Source organism: Colobus angolensis, unplaced genomic scaffold (assembly GCF_000951035.1).
Source record: "Colobus angolensis palliatus isolate OR3802 unplaced genomic scaffold, Cang.pa_1.0 Scaffold176, whole genome shotgun sequence".
Taxonomy (NCBI): domain Eukaryota; kingdom Metazoa; phylum Chordata; class Mammalia; order Primates; family Cercopithecidae; genus Colobus; species Colobus angolensis.
The window spans coordinates 1554011-1574960 of NW_012114888.1; the positions used below are offsets into that span (position 1 = coordinate 1554011).

Sequence of the window (20950 nt, forward strand, 5' to 3'; positions counted from 1 at the left end):
TCTCTGCTCACTGCAACCTCCTCCTCCTGGGTTCAAGCGATTCTCCTGCCTCAGCCTCCCGAGTAGCTGGGACTACAGGTGCGTGCCACCATGCCTGGGTAATTTTTGTATTTTTAGTAGAGACGTGGTTTCACTATGTTGGCCAGGCTGGTCTTGAGCTCCTGACCTCGTGATTCGCCTGCCTCGGCTTCCCAAAGTGTTGGGATTACAGGCGTGAGCCACCGCACCCGGCCTGACATGTGCTCTATTTATTGAGTTGCTTGGGAGCTCAGTGTTTCTAAGCGGACAGATTATGCACTTGGAGGTAGAATAAATTGAGACCACTTATGTTATTAAATTTGAGATGATGTTATGGGCATTTGGAAAATTCTTAAAAGTCATATTTTAATGATACTTTGTTATAGTGAATATCAGTTTTACTGGTGTTAGGTACTCTGGAACAAGGCTTATTACTCAGCTGTCTAATGTTAAACATTCAATAATGAAATCACTTTTTTCTTTTAGTTTTTAAAAATAATGCTAAAACATCAGTATTGTATAATTCTTAATATATGAAGTCGTTCTTTAAAGATTATGTTAATTTTTCTCCAAATCTCTTTTTCTGCTCTTTAGAGGAAATATCATTCTGCAAAAGAAGCTTATGAACAACTTTTGCAGACGGAGAATCTTTCTGCACAAGTAAAAGCAACTGTCTTACAACAGTTAGGTATGTAATAGTATACATTTAGTGTATTATAAATGCTTCTCTTTATGTTTTTTACATGTTGAGTATGGCAAATATGTGGCTCATATATTCTATTCCTTTGCTCAGAGTTGATAAAATTATTCTGAACCCAGCATATTTCTATTCTCTGCCTAGCGTTGTCCTTCCCACAGTTTGTCTCGGTATCATTCTTTAGTACAGCTGGTCCTTTTAAATTATAAAAATTATTCCCTAGTATTTAACCCAAGGAGGATTCAGTACTTCCTTTGTGCCAGATATATGCTTAAGCACTTAATGAAGTTGTGATTTATCTAATGTCACTCAGTGATTAGTGAGCTTGCTTTCATAGCTTTATCAGTTATAATGACTATAAAACAATTTATCTAAAAACTGTAGAACGTCTAACACTGTGAGCATGCAGTTCTATTCTAATGTGTAACATGAGGGAATCTGTTCGTTTGGATGTCATGTGTAGCTATCACCAAAAAGATAGTGAAAGAACTCCCCAGCCTTTAATTTTGTTGTTTAATTATTGAGTCATGTTTCTTATTTGTATTTGATATTTGGGTTGTTTTTTCAGTTTTGTTTTTGGTCTGGGAAAATCATTTATTCTTAGTTTTTAGCCAACATTGTAGCAATATGAATGTTTTCATAATGTAACTATTTTTTATATAGTTTTAAAGTCACTTAAGCTTACATTTTATCATTTATCTTTAGATAATAAATATAAAAATTTAATAATTATAAATCACTGAATAAAAACAAATATTTTGACGCTTTTATAACTCTTAAAAGTATAGACAACTCGAGTAAAATCCTAATGGATAAAATTACAGACAAAACTCAGGCTTTATTATGAAGGCAATGTTTGTTTTTTCATTCATCAAATACTTTATAGTTTGTTTGCTTATTTATTTTAGACAGAGTATCGCTCTGTCCCCCAGGCTGGAATATAGTGTCGTGATCATAACTCACTGCAGCCTGAAAGTCCTCAGGTCAGGTGATCCTCCCACCTCAGCCTCCTGAGTAGCTAGGGCTACAGGCGCATGCCACCACGCCTGGCTGATTTAAAAAATTTCTTTTGTAAAGACAAGGTCTCTCTCTATGTTGCCCAGGGTGGTCTCAAACTCCTGGCATCAAGTGGTCCTTCTGCCTCAGCCTCCCCAAATTCTAGGATTACGGGTGTGAGCCACTGTGCCTGGCTTATAGTTCTTATCTTATATAGGGTGTGAATATATGTAGCCAGGGCCAGTGAGGTAGGATTGTGTGTATATTTTTTAATCTGAACTATTGTTGATTCTATAGCCTTGTATTTATTCCTTGGAAATAAACATTTTGTTAATGGAATGTCTTGAAGATTCTTAATTGGCCCGGTGCTGTGGCTCACGCCTGTTATCCCAGCACTTTGGGAGGCCGTGGCGGGTGAATCACATGGTCAGGAGATCAAGACCATCCTGGCCAACATGGTGAAACCCTGTCTCTACTAAAACTACAAAAAGCTTGGCGTGGTGGCACGCGCCTATAGTTCCAGCTACTGGGGAGGCTGAGGCAGGAGAATTGCTTGAACCCAGGAGGTGGAGGTTGCAGTGAGCCAAGATCCTGCCACTGCATTCCAGCCTGGGTGACAGAGCAAGACTGTGTCTCAAGAAAAAAAAAAAAGTGGAATCATACAATATTTATGCTTCTGCATTTTGACTTATTTCACTTAGCATAATGTCTATATGGTTTGTATATGTTGTAGCCTGTGTCAGAATTCCATTCCTTTTTAAGACTGAATAATATTCCATTGTACGGATACACCACATTTTGTTTATCCATTTCATCTGTTGATGGACACTTGGTTTGCCTCCAGTTTTTGTCTGTTGTGAATAGTGCTGCTTGACCATGGGTGTGTATGTAAGTTGTTAGAGTTCTTGCTTTCAGTTCTTTTTGCAATATACCCAGAAGTGGAATTGCTGGATCATGTGGTAATTCTGTGTTTAATTTTTTGAGAAACAGTCATACTGTTTTTCCTTTGTGTTTTGAAGCGAGTATTATATCCGAACCTAATAAAAGACAGTATAATAAGAGAATCAATATACAGACTGTTATCATGATGAATATTGGTGTAAAAATGCTAATAAAATATTAACAAACAATACCTTATCTCATTTAAAAAACACAACAATATACTATGACCAAGTGTCATTCATTTCAGGAATGCAAGGTTGACTGAATCTTAGGAAATCTATTGATATTGTAATAATAGAGCTAAAGGTCAAGTCAAATCATTATCACCCTAGATTCTGAAAAAATCTTTGATAAATTCAATACCCATTTCTAATAAAAACACTCTTATACATAGGAATTGAGGGTTACTTTCTTATCGTGATAAAATACATATGCTTTAGTTTCAAAGTCAGAATTTTACTTGAGGCAAAATTCTAGAGACCTTTTTACTAGAATCAGGAGCAAGGTGAAGATGCCTACTATTTCCATTAGTCCTCGGTACTATACTATAGATATTAGCCAGTGTAGTTAGATAAGAGAGAGCAGTAAGTTATAGGCACAAATTTACATACAGAATTAATAAGCTTCAACAACAGTAGTCAGAACATAACAGGAAAAAATTATATTTAGAGTGTTCAGCAAAGTATATTAAATACTTAGGAATAAACTTAAGAGAGGGACTGTGACTCAGCGCTATAAAGATGTTGATTTTCCTTAGTGTAACAGAAACATCAATACAAAAATACCAACAAACTTTTGTTAGGAGTTAGCTAAGTTGATATGGAAAAACATGCAAAAATTGCTAGGATAAAACGGGTGGGAGGATTGTATGGGATATACTAACCCAATAAAACCTGTATAATTAAAAATGTGGTACTGGCATGTGAATAGACAGATCAGCAAAATATCCTAGAAAGCCCAGGAATAGACCCAAGTACATGTAGAAACTGAGTATATGATAAAGGTATTGTTCTTAAATTCTTGGGGCCTGTAATGTCCATCCCATAAATATAATGTTCTTGACTCTCTTCCTTTTGTAAATCTATTCTGGCAGTCTCTTTTATTGGTGGTGGTGGTGGTGGTGGTGGTGGTGGTGGTGGTGGTTTGGAGTGTCTAGTTCATTTATACTTAATTTGATTATTGATATGGTTGGATAAAGTTAGCTGTCATTCCTATTGTATCCTTTGTATTGTATTGTTTTGCTCTGGTTGCTTTTAAAAGGTCTTTCTCTTTATATTTGTTTTTCAAAAATTTGACTTCACTGTGCTCAGATTTTTTTTTTCTCTATAATTATACTAATAGTATTTTAAGTCTGGGGTTTGATATATTTTATCAGTTTTGAAAAATTCTCAGCCATTGATTTGTCATATATTTTTTCTGCTCCACCGTTTTTCTCTTCTTGGACTCCAATTACATGTATGGTAGACTATATGCTATTGCCTCAAACATCTTAGATGCTTTCTTTTTTTTTTTTTTTTAACTTTTAACTTTTGTATGTATGTGTGTGTGTTTTCTTTCCGCTTCAATCTGTATGCTTTCTAGTGACATGTTTTCAAATGCACTGATTTCTTTTTTTTTTTTTTGATATACTTTCCAATCTGCTATTCAATCCATATAGTGATCTTCTTTTTTAAATTTCAGATTAACATTTTTTAGTTCTGGAATTTCCTTTTGTTTCTCTTTCTGGAGTATGATTTTTTGTACATTAATTCATTAGGATTATGTTTTTCTTTTTGTCAACATTGTTCAAATATCTGCTTTTTTTGGGGGGGGGGACAGTATCTGGCTCTGTTGCCCAGGCTGGAGTGCAGTGGTATAATTTCGACTCAACACAACCTCTGCCTCCCAGGTTCAAGCGATTCTTGTGCCTCAGCCTTCCAGGTAGCTGGGACTACAGGCACGTGCCACCACACCCAGCCTAAATATCTGCTTTAAAATTATCTATAGGGCTAGTCGCGGTGGCTGTTGCCTGTAATTCCAGCACTTTGAGAGGCCAAGGCTGGCGGATCATCTAAGGTCAGGAGTTCGAGACCAGCCTGAACAACATGGCGAGACCCCCCCCCCCATCTCTACTAAAAATACAAAAAATTAGCTGGACGTGGTGATGCGCCTGTAATCCTAGCTGTTTGGGAGACAGAGGCAGGAGAATTGCTTGAACCCAGGAGGCAGAGGTTGCGGTGAGCCAAGATTGCGCCACTGCACTCCAGCCTGGGCGACACAGTGAGAGTGCGTCTCAAAAAAATAAAAATAAAAAACTACAAATTTCACCATCTGAGTAATTTCACAGTTGGTTTTCATTTTCTTTTCTTTTGAATATAGGTAAAATTTTCCTGATCTTCATAAATTTAATAATTTTCATCCTGCGTATCATGAATAATACATTGTAGAGATTGACTGTATTTTTCCGAAGATTGATATATTTTTGCTTTATTAGCTGGTCAATTCACACTCTAAACTTTGTCACCCTTGTAATGGCAGCAACTGAAATCTCTTTCTAGTTCTTTTAGGCTGCTCATTATCTGTTCTGTTCATGCATAATTCACAGTTAGAGCTTTGGGCAGAGTTTTATGTGTGGAATTTGGGGTTTCTACTCTGTCTCCTGACTGGGATTTCTCCCCTCACTTCCAACTCTTACAGTAGCCTCAAAATCTGTCCTATGGTTCTTCAGGGTAGTAAGACTGCCATTTCTATTTGAGTTCTAGCCAGCCAAGTACCAATTGAAGCCTGCCTTCAGGTGAAAATCCAAGAAAAAGGGGGTTACTCATCTAGTGCCATTTCCTTCCTTTAAGTGTGAGCTTTTCCTTTGGTTTTGCCTGATTTTCGTTTCTCTCCAGTGCCACCTGGTAGTTGACTTTTATATTTTATCCAGAATGTGAAGCTGTGTGTGGAATGCCACTCCAAATATTGTCAGAGGCAAAACTTCTACTCAACACTATTAAAGATAAATTCATGTTACTTTTTTACACATCATTTATAATTCCTATTTAATGTTCTGTAAGCATCCATCATATTTTGTTTCCACTTGTCTAGTGGCATAAACTTAGATTGCCCCCCAACTTCTCCATATTACAAGCAGTACTCTTTAGAACATTACCTGTGGAAAGGTTTCCTTGGCATACATATTCCAGGAGTAAGATTGCTGAATTGTAGGATATTTGTATTCCTAATTTTTTGAGTAAATCCCCTTCCGCCAGGACATGAGTGTTCTCCTTTAGTCACATCCCTACAATACTTGGAATTACTCAAATTTATGTTTTCCAGTCTTAAAGGTAGAAGATGTTATGTCATTTAAGCTTGTATGTTCTGATTTCTAGAGGAGTATAGTTTTTTACATTTTTTTTCACCTTTTATGTGTTGGGTTACTTATGTCCATTGCCTGTTTTTCTGCCTATGCTTTTTGAGTCAGATCTTTACTCTTCTTTATGATTTGTGGTTTTTTGATCATGTCCAATAAATTCTCCCATCTCAAGGAAATGTTCTCCTACATTTTCTTCTCTTAACTTTATACTTTTACCTTTCATATTCAGGTCTTTAATGCAGTTGCTGGTTTTGTTTTATATGGTATGAGGTAGAAATCTAAGTTCATATTTCCAAATATGATGCTACCATTTTTTCAAGTATGTCATTGTTTTTATTACAGTGCTGGGGGGTATATTTTAACATTTGTTAAGATAATTCATGAAGGTGGTTTTCCTAAAATTTACATCTGATCACATTACTTGAAATCATTTAGTGGTTCTCCATTGTTTTAGGATACAGTCAGTAGTCTTTAAATGGAATTAGGGAGGTCTTTGTGAAGTAATCTTCGCATTTTCTGTCCAGCCTGCTAGTACTCTAAACTTAATATGCGCTCGTTTTTCCTCTGAGAAGTATTACAATGTTATACATAGCACAATATGCTTAATTTGTTTTTTCTGTATATATTTTTCACTACTGTGTAGTCTTAGCAGTTCCTGTTATGTATTAGGTGTTTAACAAATATTTATCAGTTGAAGGAATTGAATAACTTGACCCTTATCCTTGGCCTAACTATTTAATTAACTTTTTTAGACCAGATGAGTGTTTGGGGGGAACTAGTTTAGCTGATAAGTAAAAGTTGATTTAATAACTCTGGATTGCTTGGCACGCTGGCTCACACCTGTAATCCCAACACTTTGGGAAGCCAAGGCGGGCGGATCACCTGAGGTTGGGAATTCGAGACCAGCCTGACCAACATGGAGAAACCCCTTCTCTACTAAAAATACAAAAGTAGCCGGGCGTGGTGGCGCATGCCTGTAATCCCAGCTACTCGGGAGGCTGAAGCAGGAGAATTCACTTGAACCTGGGAGGCGGAGGTTGCAGTGAGCTCAGATTGTGCCATTGCACTCCAACTTGGGCAGCAAGAGCGACATTCCGTCTCAAAAAAACAAACAAACGGAAAAACCCCTGATCATCTCAATGGACAGTTCTCTCAAATCTTCCTTATGTTAGTGTTGTGTGTGTGTGTGTGTGTGTGTGTGTGTGTGTATGTGTATAGCTCCTTAATTGTTTCCATCATTAGGATAACCCTGTAGGTAGCAAGATTGGATGTTAGCTCTTGTTTTATTGCTTCAGTTGTTTATTGATGTTGAATCATAGTTTAAGTGACTTGCCTGAGGGTCATACAGCTAGTTTTGTATTTCTGCCTACTTTTTTTAAAAAAAAATATTTGTTTGCTCAGGCAGTTATATACTGCTAATGATATGAATAAAAGCCACTTCAATCCATTGTTCTGCCAAGTATGTTTTACAGGTAATATTTATGAGCCTTTCTTTTGTTAGTTTTTTCCTTTTGTTTTCGGGGAGTTGTCTTAAGGTTTATAACTGTAGCAATAAAGAGTTTCAGTTGTATCAGTACTCTTGAGAACTGTGGCTAAATGGTTTCATTTAGACATTTGCCTGTGAAATCCTAAGTCTTGCAACCATTGTTAGGCTGTAACTATCAGAGTTTTGATGTCTTTAAAATTATATTCGTTATAAATATTTTTAAAGGATATTTTATATACACCAGAAACTGTATCTTTAAAACTTAGATTTTTAACTACTTTTGTACTTCTTTAGATTTTGTCTACAGCATTTTTTATATGTGCTTTATTTATTTATTTATTTAGAGACAGAGTCTCGCTCTGTTGCCCAGGCCGGAGTGCAGTGGTGCAATCTCTGCTCACCACAACCTCCTCCTCCTGGGTTCAAGCGATTCTCCTGCCTCAGCCTCCCGAGTAGCTGGGACTACAGGTGCGTGCCACCATGCCTGGGTAATTTTTGTATTTTTAGTAGAGACGTGGTTTCACTATGTTGGCCAGGCTGGTCTTGAGCTCCTGACCTCGTGATTCGCCTGCCTCGGCTTCCCAAAGTGTTGGGATTACAGGCGTGAGCCACCGCACCCGGCCTGACATGTGCTCTATTTATTGAGTTGCTTGGGAGCTCAGTGTTTCTAAGCGGACAGATTATGCACTTGGAGGTAGAATAAATTGAGACCACTTATGTTATTAAATTTGAGATGATGTTATGGGCATTTGGAAAATTCTTAAAAGTCATATTTTAATGATACTTTGTTATAGTGAATATCAGTTTTACTGGTGTTAGGTACTCTGGAACAAGGCTTATTACTCAGCTGTCTAATGTTAAACATTCAATAATGAAATCACTTTTTTCTTTTAGTTTTTAAAAATAATGCTAAAACATCAGTATTGTATAATTCTTAATATATGAAGTCGTTCTTTAAAGATTATGTTAATTTTTCTCCAAATCTCTTTTTCTGCTCTTTAGAGGAAATATCATTCTGCAAAAGAAGCTTATGAACAACTTTTGCAGACGGAGAATCTTTCTGCACAAGTAAAAGCAACTGTCTTACAACAGTTAGGTATGTAATAGTATACATTTAGTGTATTATAAATGCTTCTCTTTATGTTTTTTACATGTTGAGTATGGCAAATATGTGGCTCATATATTCTATTCCTTTGCTCAGAGTTGATAAAATTATTCTGAACCCAGCATATTTCTATTCTCTGCCTAGCGTTGTCCTTCCCACAGTTTGTCTCGGTATCATTCTTTAGTACAGCTGGTCCTTTTAAATTATAAAAATTATTCCCTAGTATTTAACCCAAGGAGGATTCAGTACTTCCTTTGTGCCAGATATATGCTTAAGCACTTAATGAAGTTGTGATTTATCTAATGTCACTCAGTGATTAGTGAGCTTGCTTTCATAGCTTTATCAGTTATAATGACTATAAAACAATTTATCTAAAAACTGTAGAACGTCTAACACTGTGAGCATGCAGTTCTATTCTAATGTGTAACATGAGGGAATCTGTTCGTTTGGATGTCATGTGTAGCTATCACCAAAAAGATAGTGAAAGAACTCCCCAGCCTTTAATTTTGTTGTTTAATTATTGAGTCATGTTTCTTATTTGTATTTGATATTTGGGTTGTTTTTTCAGTTTTGTTTTTGGTCTGGGAAAATCATTTATTCTTAGTTTTTAGCCAACATTGTAGCAATATGAATGTTTTCATAATGTAACTATTTTTTATATAGTTTTAAAGTCACTTAAGCTTACATTTTATCATTTATCTTTAGATAATAAATATAAAAATTTAATAATTATAAATCACTGAATAAAAACAAATATTTTGACGCTTTTATAACTCTTAAAAGTATAGACAACTCGAGTAAAATCCTAATGGATAAAATTACAGACAAAACTCAGGCTTTATTATGAAGGCAATGTTTGTTTTTTCATTCATCAAATACTTTATAGTTTGTTTGCTTATTTATTTTAGACAGAGTATCGCTCTGTCCCCCAGGCTGGAATATAGTGTCGTGATCATAACTCACTGCAGCCTGAAAGTCCTCAGGTCAGGTGATCCTCCCACCTCAGCCTCCTGAGTAGCTAGGGCTACAGGCGCATGCCACCACGCCTGGCTGATTTAAAAAATTTCTTTTGTAAAGACAAGGTCTCTCTCTATGTTGCCCAGGGTGGTCTCAAACTCCTGGCATCAAGTGGTCCTTCTGCCTCAGCCTCCCCAAATTCTAGGATTACGGGTGTGAGCCACTGTGCCTGGCTTATAGTTCTTATCTTATATAGGGTGTGAATATATGTAGCCAGGGCCAGTGAGGTAGGATTGTGTGTATATTTTTTAATCTGAACTATTGTTGATTCTATAGCCTTGTATTTATTCCTTGGAAATAAACATTTTGTTAATGGAATGTCTTGAAGATTCTTAATTGGCCCGGTGCTGTGGCTCACGCCTGTTATCCCAGCACTTTGGGAGGCCGTGGCGGGTGAATCACATGGTCAGGAGATCAAGACCATCCTGGCCAACATGGTGAAACCCTGTCTCTACTAAAACTACAAAAAGCTTGGCGTGGTGGCACGCGCCTATAGTTCCAGCTACTGGGGAGGCTGAGGCAGGAGAATTGCTTGAACCCAGGAGGCGGAGGTTGCAGTGAGCCAAGATCATGCCACTGTACTCCAGCCTGGCAAAAGAGCGAGACTCCGTCTCAAAAAAAAAAAAGCCCATTAATTTATTTTTATATGGAATAGTAAATAAGACTTAACATGTTTATATTCTTTGTTTCATAACTTGAAATTTTTTCAGATATCAAAATTAGAAAAGTCTGATTTATAATCTGTTACATCAGTACTAAAAATAGTTTTAATTTCTCTTGAATGAAAGCTCTTCATAGCTTTTACTACCTTACTGTGAGAAACTGACTTTCTTAACGGCCGAAATTGGCAGTTCTAAATTTTGGAAATATGTACTACAAACTAAATTAATAAATTGACAGAAAAGAGTACTTTTTTGGTTTGTTTTCTACTTGGTATTCTTAAACATAGAAGAACAATTAAGTCATTTACATAAATATTTTTAAATCATTTACTGTAGGTTGGATGCATCACACTGTAGATCTCCTGGGAGATAAAGCCACCAAGGAAAGCTATGCTATTCAGTATCTCCAAAAGTCCTTGGAAGCAGATCCTAATTCTGGCCAGTCCTGGTATTTCCTCGGAAGGTGAGACTTACAAGACATTTATGTTTGCTTTTGTCTATTCCAGCTAAGAGATCTTAATTACAATCTAAAATGATAGTTTACATATCTAACCTGATCAGTGTATTTTCTCTTCTGAATACATTATTACCAAGATTCCTGGAAGTTAAACAATTAAATAAAGTTTCCAAATGTGGTTTTTTCATAGCATAATTTTTGGTCTAGCAGGACATTTCTTATTTTGGTTATTGGATTTTTATTTGATTTGAGTTATTGCTAGTTTTAAAAAAGTCTTATCCGATAGTAACTTTTAATGAAGTATTTAAATGCCTTTCCCTCAGACTTCCAGTATTTTTTCTATATGTCTGTTTTATCAAACAGAGGATTAATTTCTCATCTGCCTGTTGACTACTGGTAGTCAGTGGAACCTTAATAATTTATAATTTTGATTAATAGTTACCTTAGAATTGACATAATTAATAGTAAATCTCAAATCACAGTTATACTTGAAATCTTACAGTGAGAAAGTGTATCAGATTTGTTGGAATGGAGAAGTGTCATGTAACGAAAATCGTTTTCTGCAAGTCTATAACCATTTCTCCATACTGTTTATCCATTGAATGTCTGAATTATGTTAGTGATGATCTGAAGAATACCTCATGCATGAGTATCTGATAGATTATAGTTTTAGACTATCATCAGATTGTATTTTGATTCCTAATCACTTTTTGCTTTCATGATATGGTGAAAAGATCATACTAGGAGCCAAGACGCTTGGATTCAAGTCCTGATTCAGCTACTGTTTGTGGAATTGTGGATGGTTTAGTTAAACCTCTTAAAGCCTCAATTTTTGTTTAACATATTAGAGAATTGTATTAGATCAGTGGTCCTCAGGGGCAGGCTGTTTTGCCACCCCTACCCCAGCCAAGGACTTTTCACAATGTTTAGAGGCATTTATTTCTTTCATCACAGCTGTGGGGTGTGCTACTTTCGTATAGTGGGTAGAGACTAGGGGTGCTGCTCAACATCCTACAATGCACAGGACAGTCCTCTACAGCAAAGAACTGGGTGGCTCCAAATGTCAGTAATGCTGTAGTTGAGAAACCCTGGGTTAGATGATCTGTTAGGTACCTTCCTGCTTTAAAGGTTCCAATTTTATGACTTCTTTTGAAATTATCGTGTTTTAACTTTAAGTTTTCTATTATTTTTTACATAGAATACCTAATTGTAAGTAAATTTGCCATATAATCACATTAAATTTTCATTGTATGGCTTCAGTTTTCCTTTAAGGAAAGTATGCTTGTATGAGACAAAGTTATATTAATGTGGTTCCTTCTCTAAAAATATTTGATTACTCATACTATGCTTAGAAGAAGGTTAAGGAAAATTTTTTTAAGAAACATTTCATTAATTCATTATTAACATACAATAAGAGTTGACTGGAAAGGTACCTATTTTTTGGTGAGGATTTCCTAATCCCTCCCCAGGCTTGTAAAAGAGCCTAATTTGGGTTGCTTCTAAATAAAGCTGGAGGATCCAAACTTTTGTGTTTCTCTTCTACAGGAGCAGAAACTGGATTTTATTATTTTTGTATCTTTTTACCTGACAAAGTGGCTATTCGATAAATGGATGAAATGAACTAACTAAACTCCATTTGCTTTTGGAGCTAGCACTATTACTATTAGTGTTGTGGAGACTTACAAGACATACAAGGAGACTTACAAGGCTTCATATAGTGATTGTAAAGGAGGTCTGAAACTGGGAAACAGTGGGTGCCTGTCTCTTGTTTTCAGGTTTATGTGTGAAAATTTCTTTTAGCGTAGATTAAAAGGAATGTGTACTGGAAACTATGTTCCTTCTGACCTAAGATAGTTTAATACAGTAGTGTAGATGTCTTTTTAGTTTAGGTTTTTAAATTTAAATTCTAGTTGTATAAAATTATAATGAGCCATGTGTAGAATTAACTATCATAGTCATGCTGTAATTTTTAGCTTCAATGAGCAGTATTTCATCATCAGTATTTCAGTGGGCAGTATTTTATCATTTTTTTTTACAGTTAACTAATTTTACATCGTAAAACATTACGATGCTTTTAATTTAATCTTTTTGTGTAATTTTTTGGGTAAAATTTTCCAAATATACAATATACTTTTCCTGACTAATTAAATAAAGGATACTTATCACAATTTAACTTGGTTTTGGGTTCAAGGTTATCATTTTAGACATATTATTTTCCATCTGTAATAATAAAATTCTAAATCTTTTAGACTTTTCTTATTCTCTTTCACTGCCTTCTAATGTGTTGTTTCTAATCTATTTCTTATGAGAAAAATATTATGAATGAATTATGTTTTAGATGTTTTTAAAGCTCCAAATGAAGACCTCAGTTGTCAGTAAGAAATTTTGGGGTTTGATGACCCTAATATTTTTGAGGCTTAACCTCTACGTTCAGGTCTGTGTTGAAGATGGACTTTGCTTGTCATTTGGCACTTGTATATCGAAGTAAAATTGTAATGTGATATTCTGTTATGCTAGCACCAAGCATTGACTGGGTTATCACAGAACTGTAGAATATTACAACTGGGAAGGACCAGGGAGGTCACCTGGTTAACCTTGTAAATCCTGTCACTTCAAAGATTTAGAAAGTGGGTTCATAATCACAGATAATTAGTATGAGAGCAGGGATTAGATCCTAGATTCACCCTGGGCTTTTTTAATTACACAAGACTGTCTCAGAGGAACCTACTTTTATTAGAGGAAAAGTGGTTGATGGTTGGACATCTGTATCTGGGCACATTGGTTTCCTACTTTGACTTTGTAGGAATGGAATGTTAAAACATTGGTTTTAGGAAGAACTGCTTATTTCTCCCAGCAGTTAGGCAAATTTGTCTATAAATCTGAGATGGCTTTGATTTCCCAACAACTACAAAACAGCATGTTTTCTACTATCTGTTAAGCATTCCCTTTCACGCTGGTGTCTGTTCCTGTTTGGCATTATTGCTGATCTCTTACGAATTTTTCCTTCATAAAACAGTTTGTAGATGCTCTCTGAAACTGCCTTCTCTGTCTCAATCATGGACATTTCTTATATCTTTCAAACCACAAGATTAGTGATTCCTTAGGCTTTTACATCTCCCTTGTAGGTGTCCTGTGTTTTTACAGCCTCTCTTCCATATGGATGAATTCCAAATCTAGATTTCAACACTTGAAGGTATCTTAAACTCGAGGACCACATCTCCTATTCTTTACTTATCATTTCCCATTTTAATGTCCTCACATCATGTCAAAGTCAGCATATTTCAAACTATATTCACCGTATTCTTCCCCAAACCAGCTCCTTCTTGAACTTTTGCCAAAAGATCACCATTTTTTAAAATCAAGGTTAACTACTAAGTTACAACCCCCACCCTGTGAACATCTAATCAATTAATCACAAAGTCTTTACCAATCTTTTGGTTTCTTGTTTCTCTCATCTTTTTTTCTTGCTGCTTTTCAGTACTTTAACTCCAATTTTGGCCTGTTCCCAACCAGTGAATGTAGCCACCCTCTATTTTTACTGTCTATAACTTATTTTCCTTTCAGTCTGCCCTACGTGTTGTTAGAAAATTATTATTCCTATAAAGTGCTTTCAATGTGCTGCTCTCCTTGTTAGAAAAGCAAACTTTAGGGTAATCTTTGGCTGGATTTAAAATTCTCTACTGTTTTGTGTCTGTGCTTTCTTGTATATACGTTAGGTTTTGCTCATGCTGTTCAAACCCATTTAAAATGCCTTTTCTCATCTTCTCTGCTTGAATCAGTGGTTCCCAGAATTTTAGGTTACATAAATCAGTAAAATTTCAAAGAATAATTATGAGAATAGAAATATGATGTTTGGGCAAGTAAAGACATTGACTTTTTTTTGCAATTTACTGTCAGCCAATAATATCCAAAATAAGAGCATTACAGCATAAATATTAATTCATTTATTGGAAAAACTTTATGTATGTGTGTGTTGTCTTTCCAATTTAATTGGTTTATTGGAAAAACTTTATGTATGTATGTATGTATGTGTGTGTGTTGTCTTTCCAATTTGTTTGCTTGGCAAACGTGCCATATACTGGTTGGCAATTAGGAATCACTAAATAATATGCATCTTTACATATGCAAATCCCTTACCCTTACTCTTCCCTTTTTTGGGGATGCCTTTCCTAAATCTTGCAGTATATGATGGTCTCTTCTTATCCTAAATTCTCAGGCCAATTATTGCCTATACTGGCCATTTGATATGGTATCATGACATTTTTAATGTATCTTCAGTCCTCAACTAAATTGTAAGCTTCATGAAAATAGGGACTGGGTTTTTGTTTTTTTTTCTTTTTCCTTTCGTGCCAAGAATAAGAAGATAATTTCAGTATTTATAATTTCAGCTGTTATCCGTGTATTCATGTATATTCACATTAAGAAAATGACAGTCCTTGAATCATTAATCTTATCTTGCTTACTTTACTAGTCATAAAATATTATACTTTATATATTATTTTTACTTTTTACTTTATACTATTTTTGATACTTAGTTTGAGATTAACTGTGTCTTACATGTGCATTTTTTTTTTATGAATTCAAGAATTATTGCCCTCAGTGTTGTTACTTGGGAAAGGAAAATTGAAATCTGATACAGCACATCTTACCAACGTATAGTGTTTTTGTTTTTAACTCTATATTTTGACGGTATAGGGAACTAGAGGTCAGCTGTATAAGAAGAGTGGCTTGTGTGTGTGTGTGTGTGCACGCATGCATGCAGCTCTCAGTATTATAATATTGAAGTGATATGTCCCCTAATCATTGTAATAGAGTTCATTAATGCAGCATGCTTTTTAGCACCTATAAGACAGACTATAATATGGTTTGTTGGAGGGCTAATTATAATATTCATTATAGTTGCCAAGTATATACACACACATACACATAAATATATTAGCTTATTAGGGTTTTTAAAAAATTTGCTGTGATATATAGTCCATCCTTTCAGCCGATTAATTTGTTTAGTATTAATGGCATTCTTTTGATTTTTTTTTTCCCTCCCTCCCTTCTCAGGTGCTATTCGAGTATTGGGAAAGTTCAGGATGCCTTTATATCTTACAGGCAGTCTATTGATAAATCAGAAGCAAGTGCAGATACATGGTGTTCAATAGGGTAAGACTTTGTATAAAAATAGTAGTAATCTAGTAATTTAATTGATATACAAAGATGGTTACATCACATATATTATACTTCATAGTTTAAATCATTATAAAATCAGGCAGTTTTCTGAGTTGACTTATTTTTTCTTAATTTCTCTTTCCAGTGTGCTGTATCAGCAGCAAAATCAGCCCATGGATGCTTTACAGGCCTATATTTGTGCTGTACAATTGGACCATGGCCATGCTGCAGCCTGGATGGACCTAGGCACTCTGTATGAATCCTGCAACCAGCCTCAGGATGCCATTAAATGCTACTTAAATGCAACTAGAAGCAAAAGTTGTAGTAATACCTCTGCACTTGCAGCACGAATTAAGTATTTACAGGTAAAATTTTTAAATAGCACTTTTTTAAAGCCACATATTTCCCCAGAACACTCAGGCAGAAGGAGGGTGGCTGGAAAGTTTGTCTAGTTGTGTTTTGATGTCTATAATCTGTTTCCATATTTTGTAAACATACCATAGCTTGTAATATTATTTTACTTTTCATTTTAAGTAAGATATGCAGTATTTTAAAAGATGCTCTTTTGCACATTTACTCTGTTGATGCATATTAATTTACATAATTTTTTTCTATGTACTGTCTACATTTTTAAGTTGTCATAGCATTTTAGAGAAAACACAAACAGTCTTTCACTCTTGCTTGGAGTTTCTTGAGAAGATAGCTATGAGAACTCTGAAAACAGAGCTCAAGCTTTGTTTTGATTCTCACAAAGGTTTATATTCCGGTTACCCTCTTTATATTTAGTGTCTTCTAAAGCCCCAAATTTAGAATCTATTTTCTTTTAAAAACAATTAGCTATAGCATTTAGGAAGATTTAGTGGACTTGCTCTTACTCAAGTAGGCTTGTGTTAAATTTGCTTTTTACATAATTTTTCCTAGGCTCAGTTGTGTAACCTTCCACAAGGTAGTCTACAGAATAAAACTAAATTACTTCCTAGTATTGAGGAGGCGTGGAGCCTACCAATTCCCGCAGAGCTTACCTCCAGGCAGGGTGCCATGAACACAGCACAGCAGGTGAGAAGTTGGGTTATGTTCTGCAGGTGCCCAGCTTTAAGGGTTCTTTTCAATTCTCTAGTGGTCAAGCTTAATTTACTAAGCACAGGAGGCTTTTAGTAATGAAAAGCCTTTTGATTTAATTGCAAAGGGAATCTAGATCAAAATAAAATTCCCTCTAATATGGGAAGAGATTTTGGGGTACCAACTTAGAACCTTTGTGCATTTTCATGATTTTGAAGGAGATTTCTTAAAACAATGCTACAGTGGTTTATTTAATTTTTAAGGCAAGTTTTTGAAAGGAAGGTACACATTATTCCATTGATGAATCATTTAATTTTGATTTTCAATCATTGCAATCAGCGATGTCCACATAGCTTTGAAAAGTATGCAGCTTGTAAAGTTTTATAATTTGAAGGAATGAATTAAGAATATATAGAACCCTATTTTTGTCTTCCTTCTGTGATTCTTAGGCATGTAAACCTCATCATCCAAATACTGAACCTGTATTAGGCCTCAGTCAAACACCAATTTCACAGCAATCCTTGCCACTACACATGATTCCTTCTAGCCAAGTAGATGACCTGTCCAGTCCTGCCAAGCGGAAAAGAACATCTAGTCCAACAAAGGTATATGTTTTAGAGAAATAGAAAATCCCAGTCAAAAAAGAAGCTTCAGCTGCCCTGAAATTGTGCAGTTTGAACATTTCCTGTCCTTTATTTTAAATTTGTGGACATCAAAGAGTGAAAGGTTTGAGTTTTTCCATCCCAAACCCTTAGTATCATATTAAATATAGAAAGTAAGGATAAATTTGCATTCATCAAATCATTTTATTCATCTCCCTGCCGTTAAGATCTCAGCACACTTTTCATCATCACTTTTTACTGACATTGAAATAAATTTAATGTTGGATCTAGTGGACAGTGTGATATTTAGGCTAGCTGTTTGGGCCATAGTTTGAGGGTGGGCCTTTTTGGGTGGCTTATTAAATAGTCAGTAATTTTTAAATGTATGATTTCTAAGTGTAATATGCATGTAAAATTATTTTTTAAAGAATTTAATGTTATAGCATCTTTTTAACATGTAAATATTCCAATTCATAGTCATTTGGCCTCCTCTAACCATTATTATTAACTGTGGATTTAACCAAATATTCTTTAATTTTTTTTAAATCGATTTTCCTCAGAATACTTCTGACAATTGGAGTGGTGGACATGCTGTGTCACATCCTCCAGTACAGCAACAAGCTCATTCATGGTGTTTGACACCACAGAAATTACAGGTATGTAAGATGATTTTGACAAATTGTTTTTTCTATTAAAAAGGAGTTGAGGTAGCAAGCTTTAAGTTCTTAAAGTATTATTTTTATTTTTATTTTTATTTTTTTTGAGATAGAGTCTTGCTCTGTTACCCAGACTGGAGTACAGTGGCACAATCTCGGCTTACTGCAACCTCCGCGTCCTGTGTTAAAGTCATTCTTGTGCCTCAGCCTCCAGAGTAGCTGGGATTGCAGGCACGCGACATCACACCCAGCTAATTTTTGTATTTTTCGTAGAGACTGGGTTTCACCATGTTGGCCAGACTGGTCTTAAACTCCTGACCTCAAGTGATCCACCTACCTCAGCCTCCCAAAGTGCTGGGATTACAGGTGTGAGCTACTGTACCCAGCCCTAAGTATTAATTCTTATAAGTTAAATGGCAGTACATTCAATTAATATGCACAAATGTAAAATGAGCCTGCGTTTACCAGAATAATGGAGATCATTCATTCTTGTTTTTAATTTCTTTTTTTTTTTTTTTTTTTAAAAACAGGACATGGTTTACACTGCATAAAATATAAATATAGGGTATATAGGGTAAAGTTTTCTTCTAACTCTGGCCCCTACCCACTCAAAATGCAGCTGGTATTACTAATTTCTTATCTGTCATTCCAGAGGTATGTTATTTATGTACAAGCAAATATACATCCCCCTCTTTCTCACATGTATTATTATTTGTCTTCTTTTTTACACAAACGATAGGATTCTTATTTGCTGTTAACAATGTATTTTACAGACTTTTCCATGTCAATATGTGAAGAGCTTCCTTGTTCTTTTATGGTTACATCATATTTCTTTATATAGATGTAACACCTTTATTTAAGCAGATCACTAATTTTGGACATTCAGATTGTCTTCAGACTTTGCTTATTCCAGACAGCGCTGCTTTTAGCATACTTGTCAATACATTTTTAAGCTTCAAGAGCTTTCTGTGTGAATACCTAAGAATACTGTATGGATGAGTAAAATTTCATGCCCCTCTAGTACAAAGAACTCATAGTAAATCTTGTTCAGATGAATGCTTAGTTCATTCTTACATTTCTCAAGCTTATTAAAGGACTTCATCTTGGAGTGTATGACTGTTGGTCAGAAGACAGTATGTTTGACCAGATAGTGGTTCTGAGTTTAGTCACTTCAGGGAAAGGTTGCTTAGAATAGTGATCTTATTTCCTAAATATATCTTTGACTATATTCTCTTTTTGTTCTTCTTCTAGCACTTGGAACAGCTCCGCGCAAATAGAAATAATTTAAATCCAGCACAGAAACTGATGCTGGAACAGCTGGAAAGTCAGTTTGTCTTAATGCAACAACACCAAGTGTGTATAGCATATTTTTCCCTAAAATTTGTTAGCAGTTTGAGCATTTTTATTGACTCTAATGTCATTTTAGAGCATGTTTATGTTCACTTTTACTTTCTACTAGGTTTGACAGAATTTAGTAATCTCTGTATCTTAAAATACTGGTAATTGACAGAGATTTTTAGACAAAAGCAACTGTAAGTTTAATTTTGAACACAACACTTTGTATTGTATTTATTTACATGATATTTCACATGTATTCTAAGGATTTGTTTACATTATTTAGTACTGAGGCAAGGTTTTTAGGGCTTATTTAGTTTACAGGATCTGGCATGGATGTAACAGAATGAAATTTTGAGATGTCCCCACTTTTGTGATTGAGAGAAGGACCTATAAGTTCTGGGTCGTTTTCTATGATTTTCAGCTGCTTCCTTTTGTCATTACTAATGGGATTTTTTTATTTTTTATTTTTTTGAAACAGATTTCTGCCTTTTCAAGGAAGTTTATTTTAAAATGAACAAATATAATTTCTTGTTTTTAAAGTATGTGTTTCTCAACTTAGAGAAATTAAGCATTTGGGTAAAATCACACGTTCCCTAATTATACATCTTCATATTCTGTCCCCTATAGATTCTCTCCCCTATGGATTACACAACCAGCATTTACTTTTCCTTTGTTTTTTGACAGATGAGACCAACAGGAGTTGCACAGGTACGATCTACTGGAATTCCTAACGGGCCAACAGCTGACTCATCACTGCCTACAAACTCAGTCTCTGGCCAGCAGCCACAGCTTGCTCTGACCAGAGTGCCTAGCGTCTCTCAGCCTGGAGTTCGTCCTGCCTGCCCTGGGCAGCCTTTAGCCAATGGACCCTTTTCTGCAGGCCATGTTCCCTGTAGCACATCAAGAACGCTGGGAAGTACAGACACTATTTTGATAGGCAATAATCATATAACAGGAAGTGGAAGTAATGGAAACGTGCCTTACCTGCAGCGAAACGCACTCACTCTACCTCATAACCGCACAAACCTGACCAGCAGCGCAGAGGAGCCGTGGAAAAACCAACTATCTAACTCCACTCAGGTAATAGGAGAACTAGCTTCCTTGTTGGCTTTTCACATAATTGTTTTTACTGGGGTTTGAGAGAAGAAGAAAGAAGTGTTTGGGGAACTGGTTTTATAAGAATTTTGTGGCACTACGGTGTTATTACTACATTGTGATTCATTATGTACATACATGAGTATATCTTCCTTCCCTTTGTACCGTCTCTACTGACATAGATAACCTAGCAAATTTACAAAGGAAGAAAATAGATCATATAAATCACCCAAAATGCACCATTAATTTACAGTGGCATCATAAGCACATTTATGTAATATTACTTAGTTCATTTCTGCATAAATTGCCTACTTAAGATCAGG

At 35.4% G+C, this 20950-nt stretch overlaps 1 protein-coding gene across 9 annotated transcripts in view; it reads left to right on the forward strand.

Annotated features, from left to right (window-relative positions):
• KDM6A (lysine (K)-specific demethylase 6A) overlaps window positions 1–20950 on the forward strand; it is a 153187-nt gene that overhangs the window by 83354 nt on the left and 48883 nt on the right. For 3 of the 9 annotated variants that reach the window (XM_011938665.1, XM_011938668.1, XM_011938669.1), the window contains 7 exons: window positions 613–706; window positions 10597–10723; window positions 15773–15871; window positions 16023–16242; window positions 18099–18194; window positions 19446–19547; window positions 20217–20612. In XM_011938665.1, coding sequence (XP_011794055.1) covers window positions 613–706; window positions 10597–10723; window positions 15773–15871; window positions 16023–16242; window positions 18099–18194; window positions 19446–19547; window positions 20217–20612 — 1134 coding nt within the window. Of the gene's footprint in view, window positions 1–612; window positions 707–10596; window positions 10724–15772; window positions 15872–16022; window positions 16243–16798; window positions 16934–17385; window positions 17542–18098; window positions 18195–19445; window positions 19548–20216; window positions 20613–20950 lie in introns of all 9 variants that reach the window. The other 6 variants (XM_011938662.1, XM_011938664.1, XM_011938663.1 and 3 more) reach the window with 6 other exon arrangements.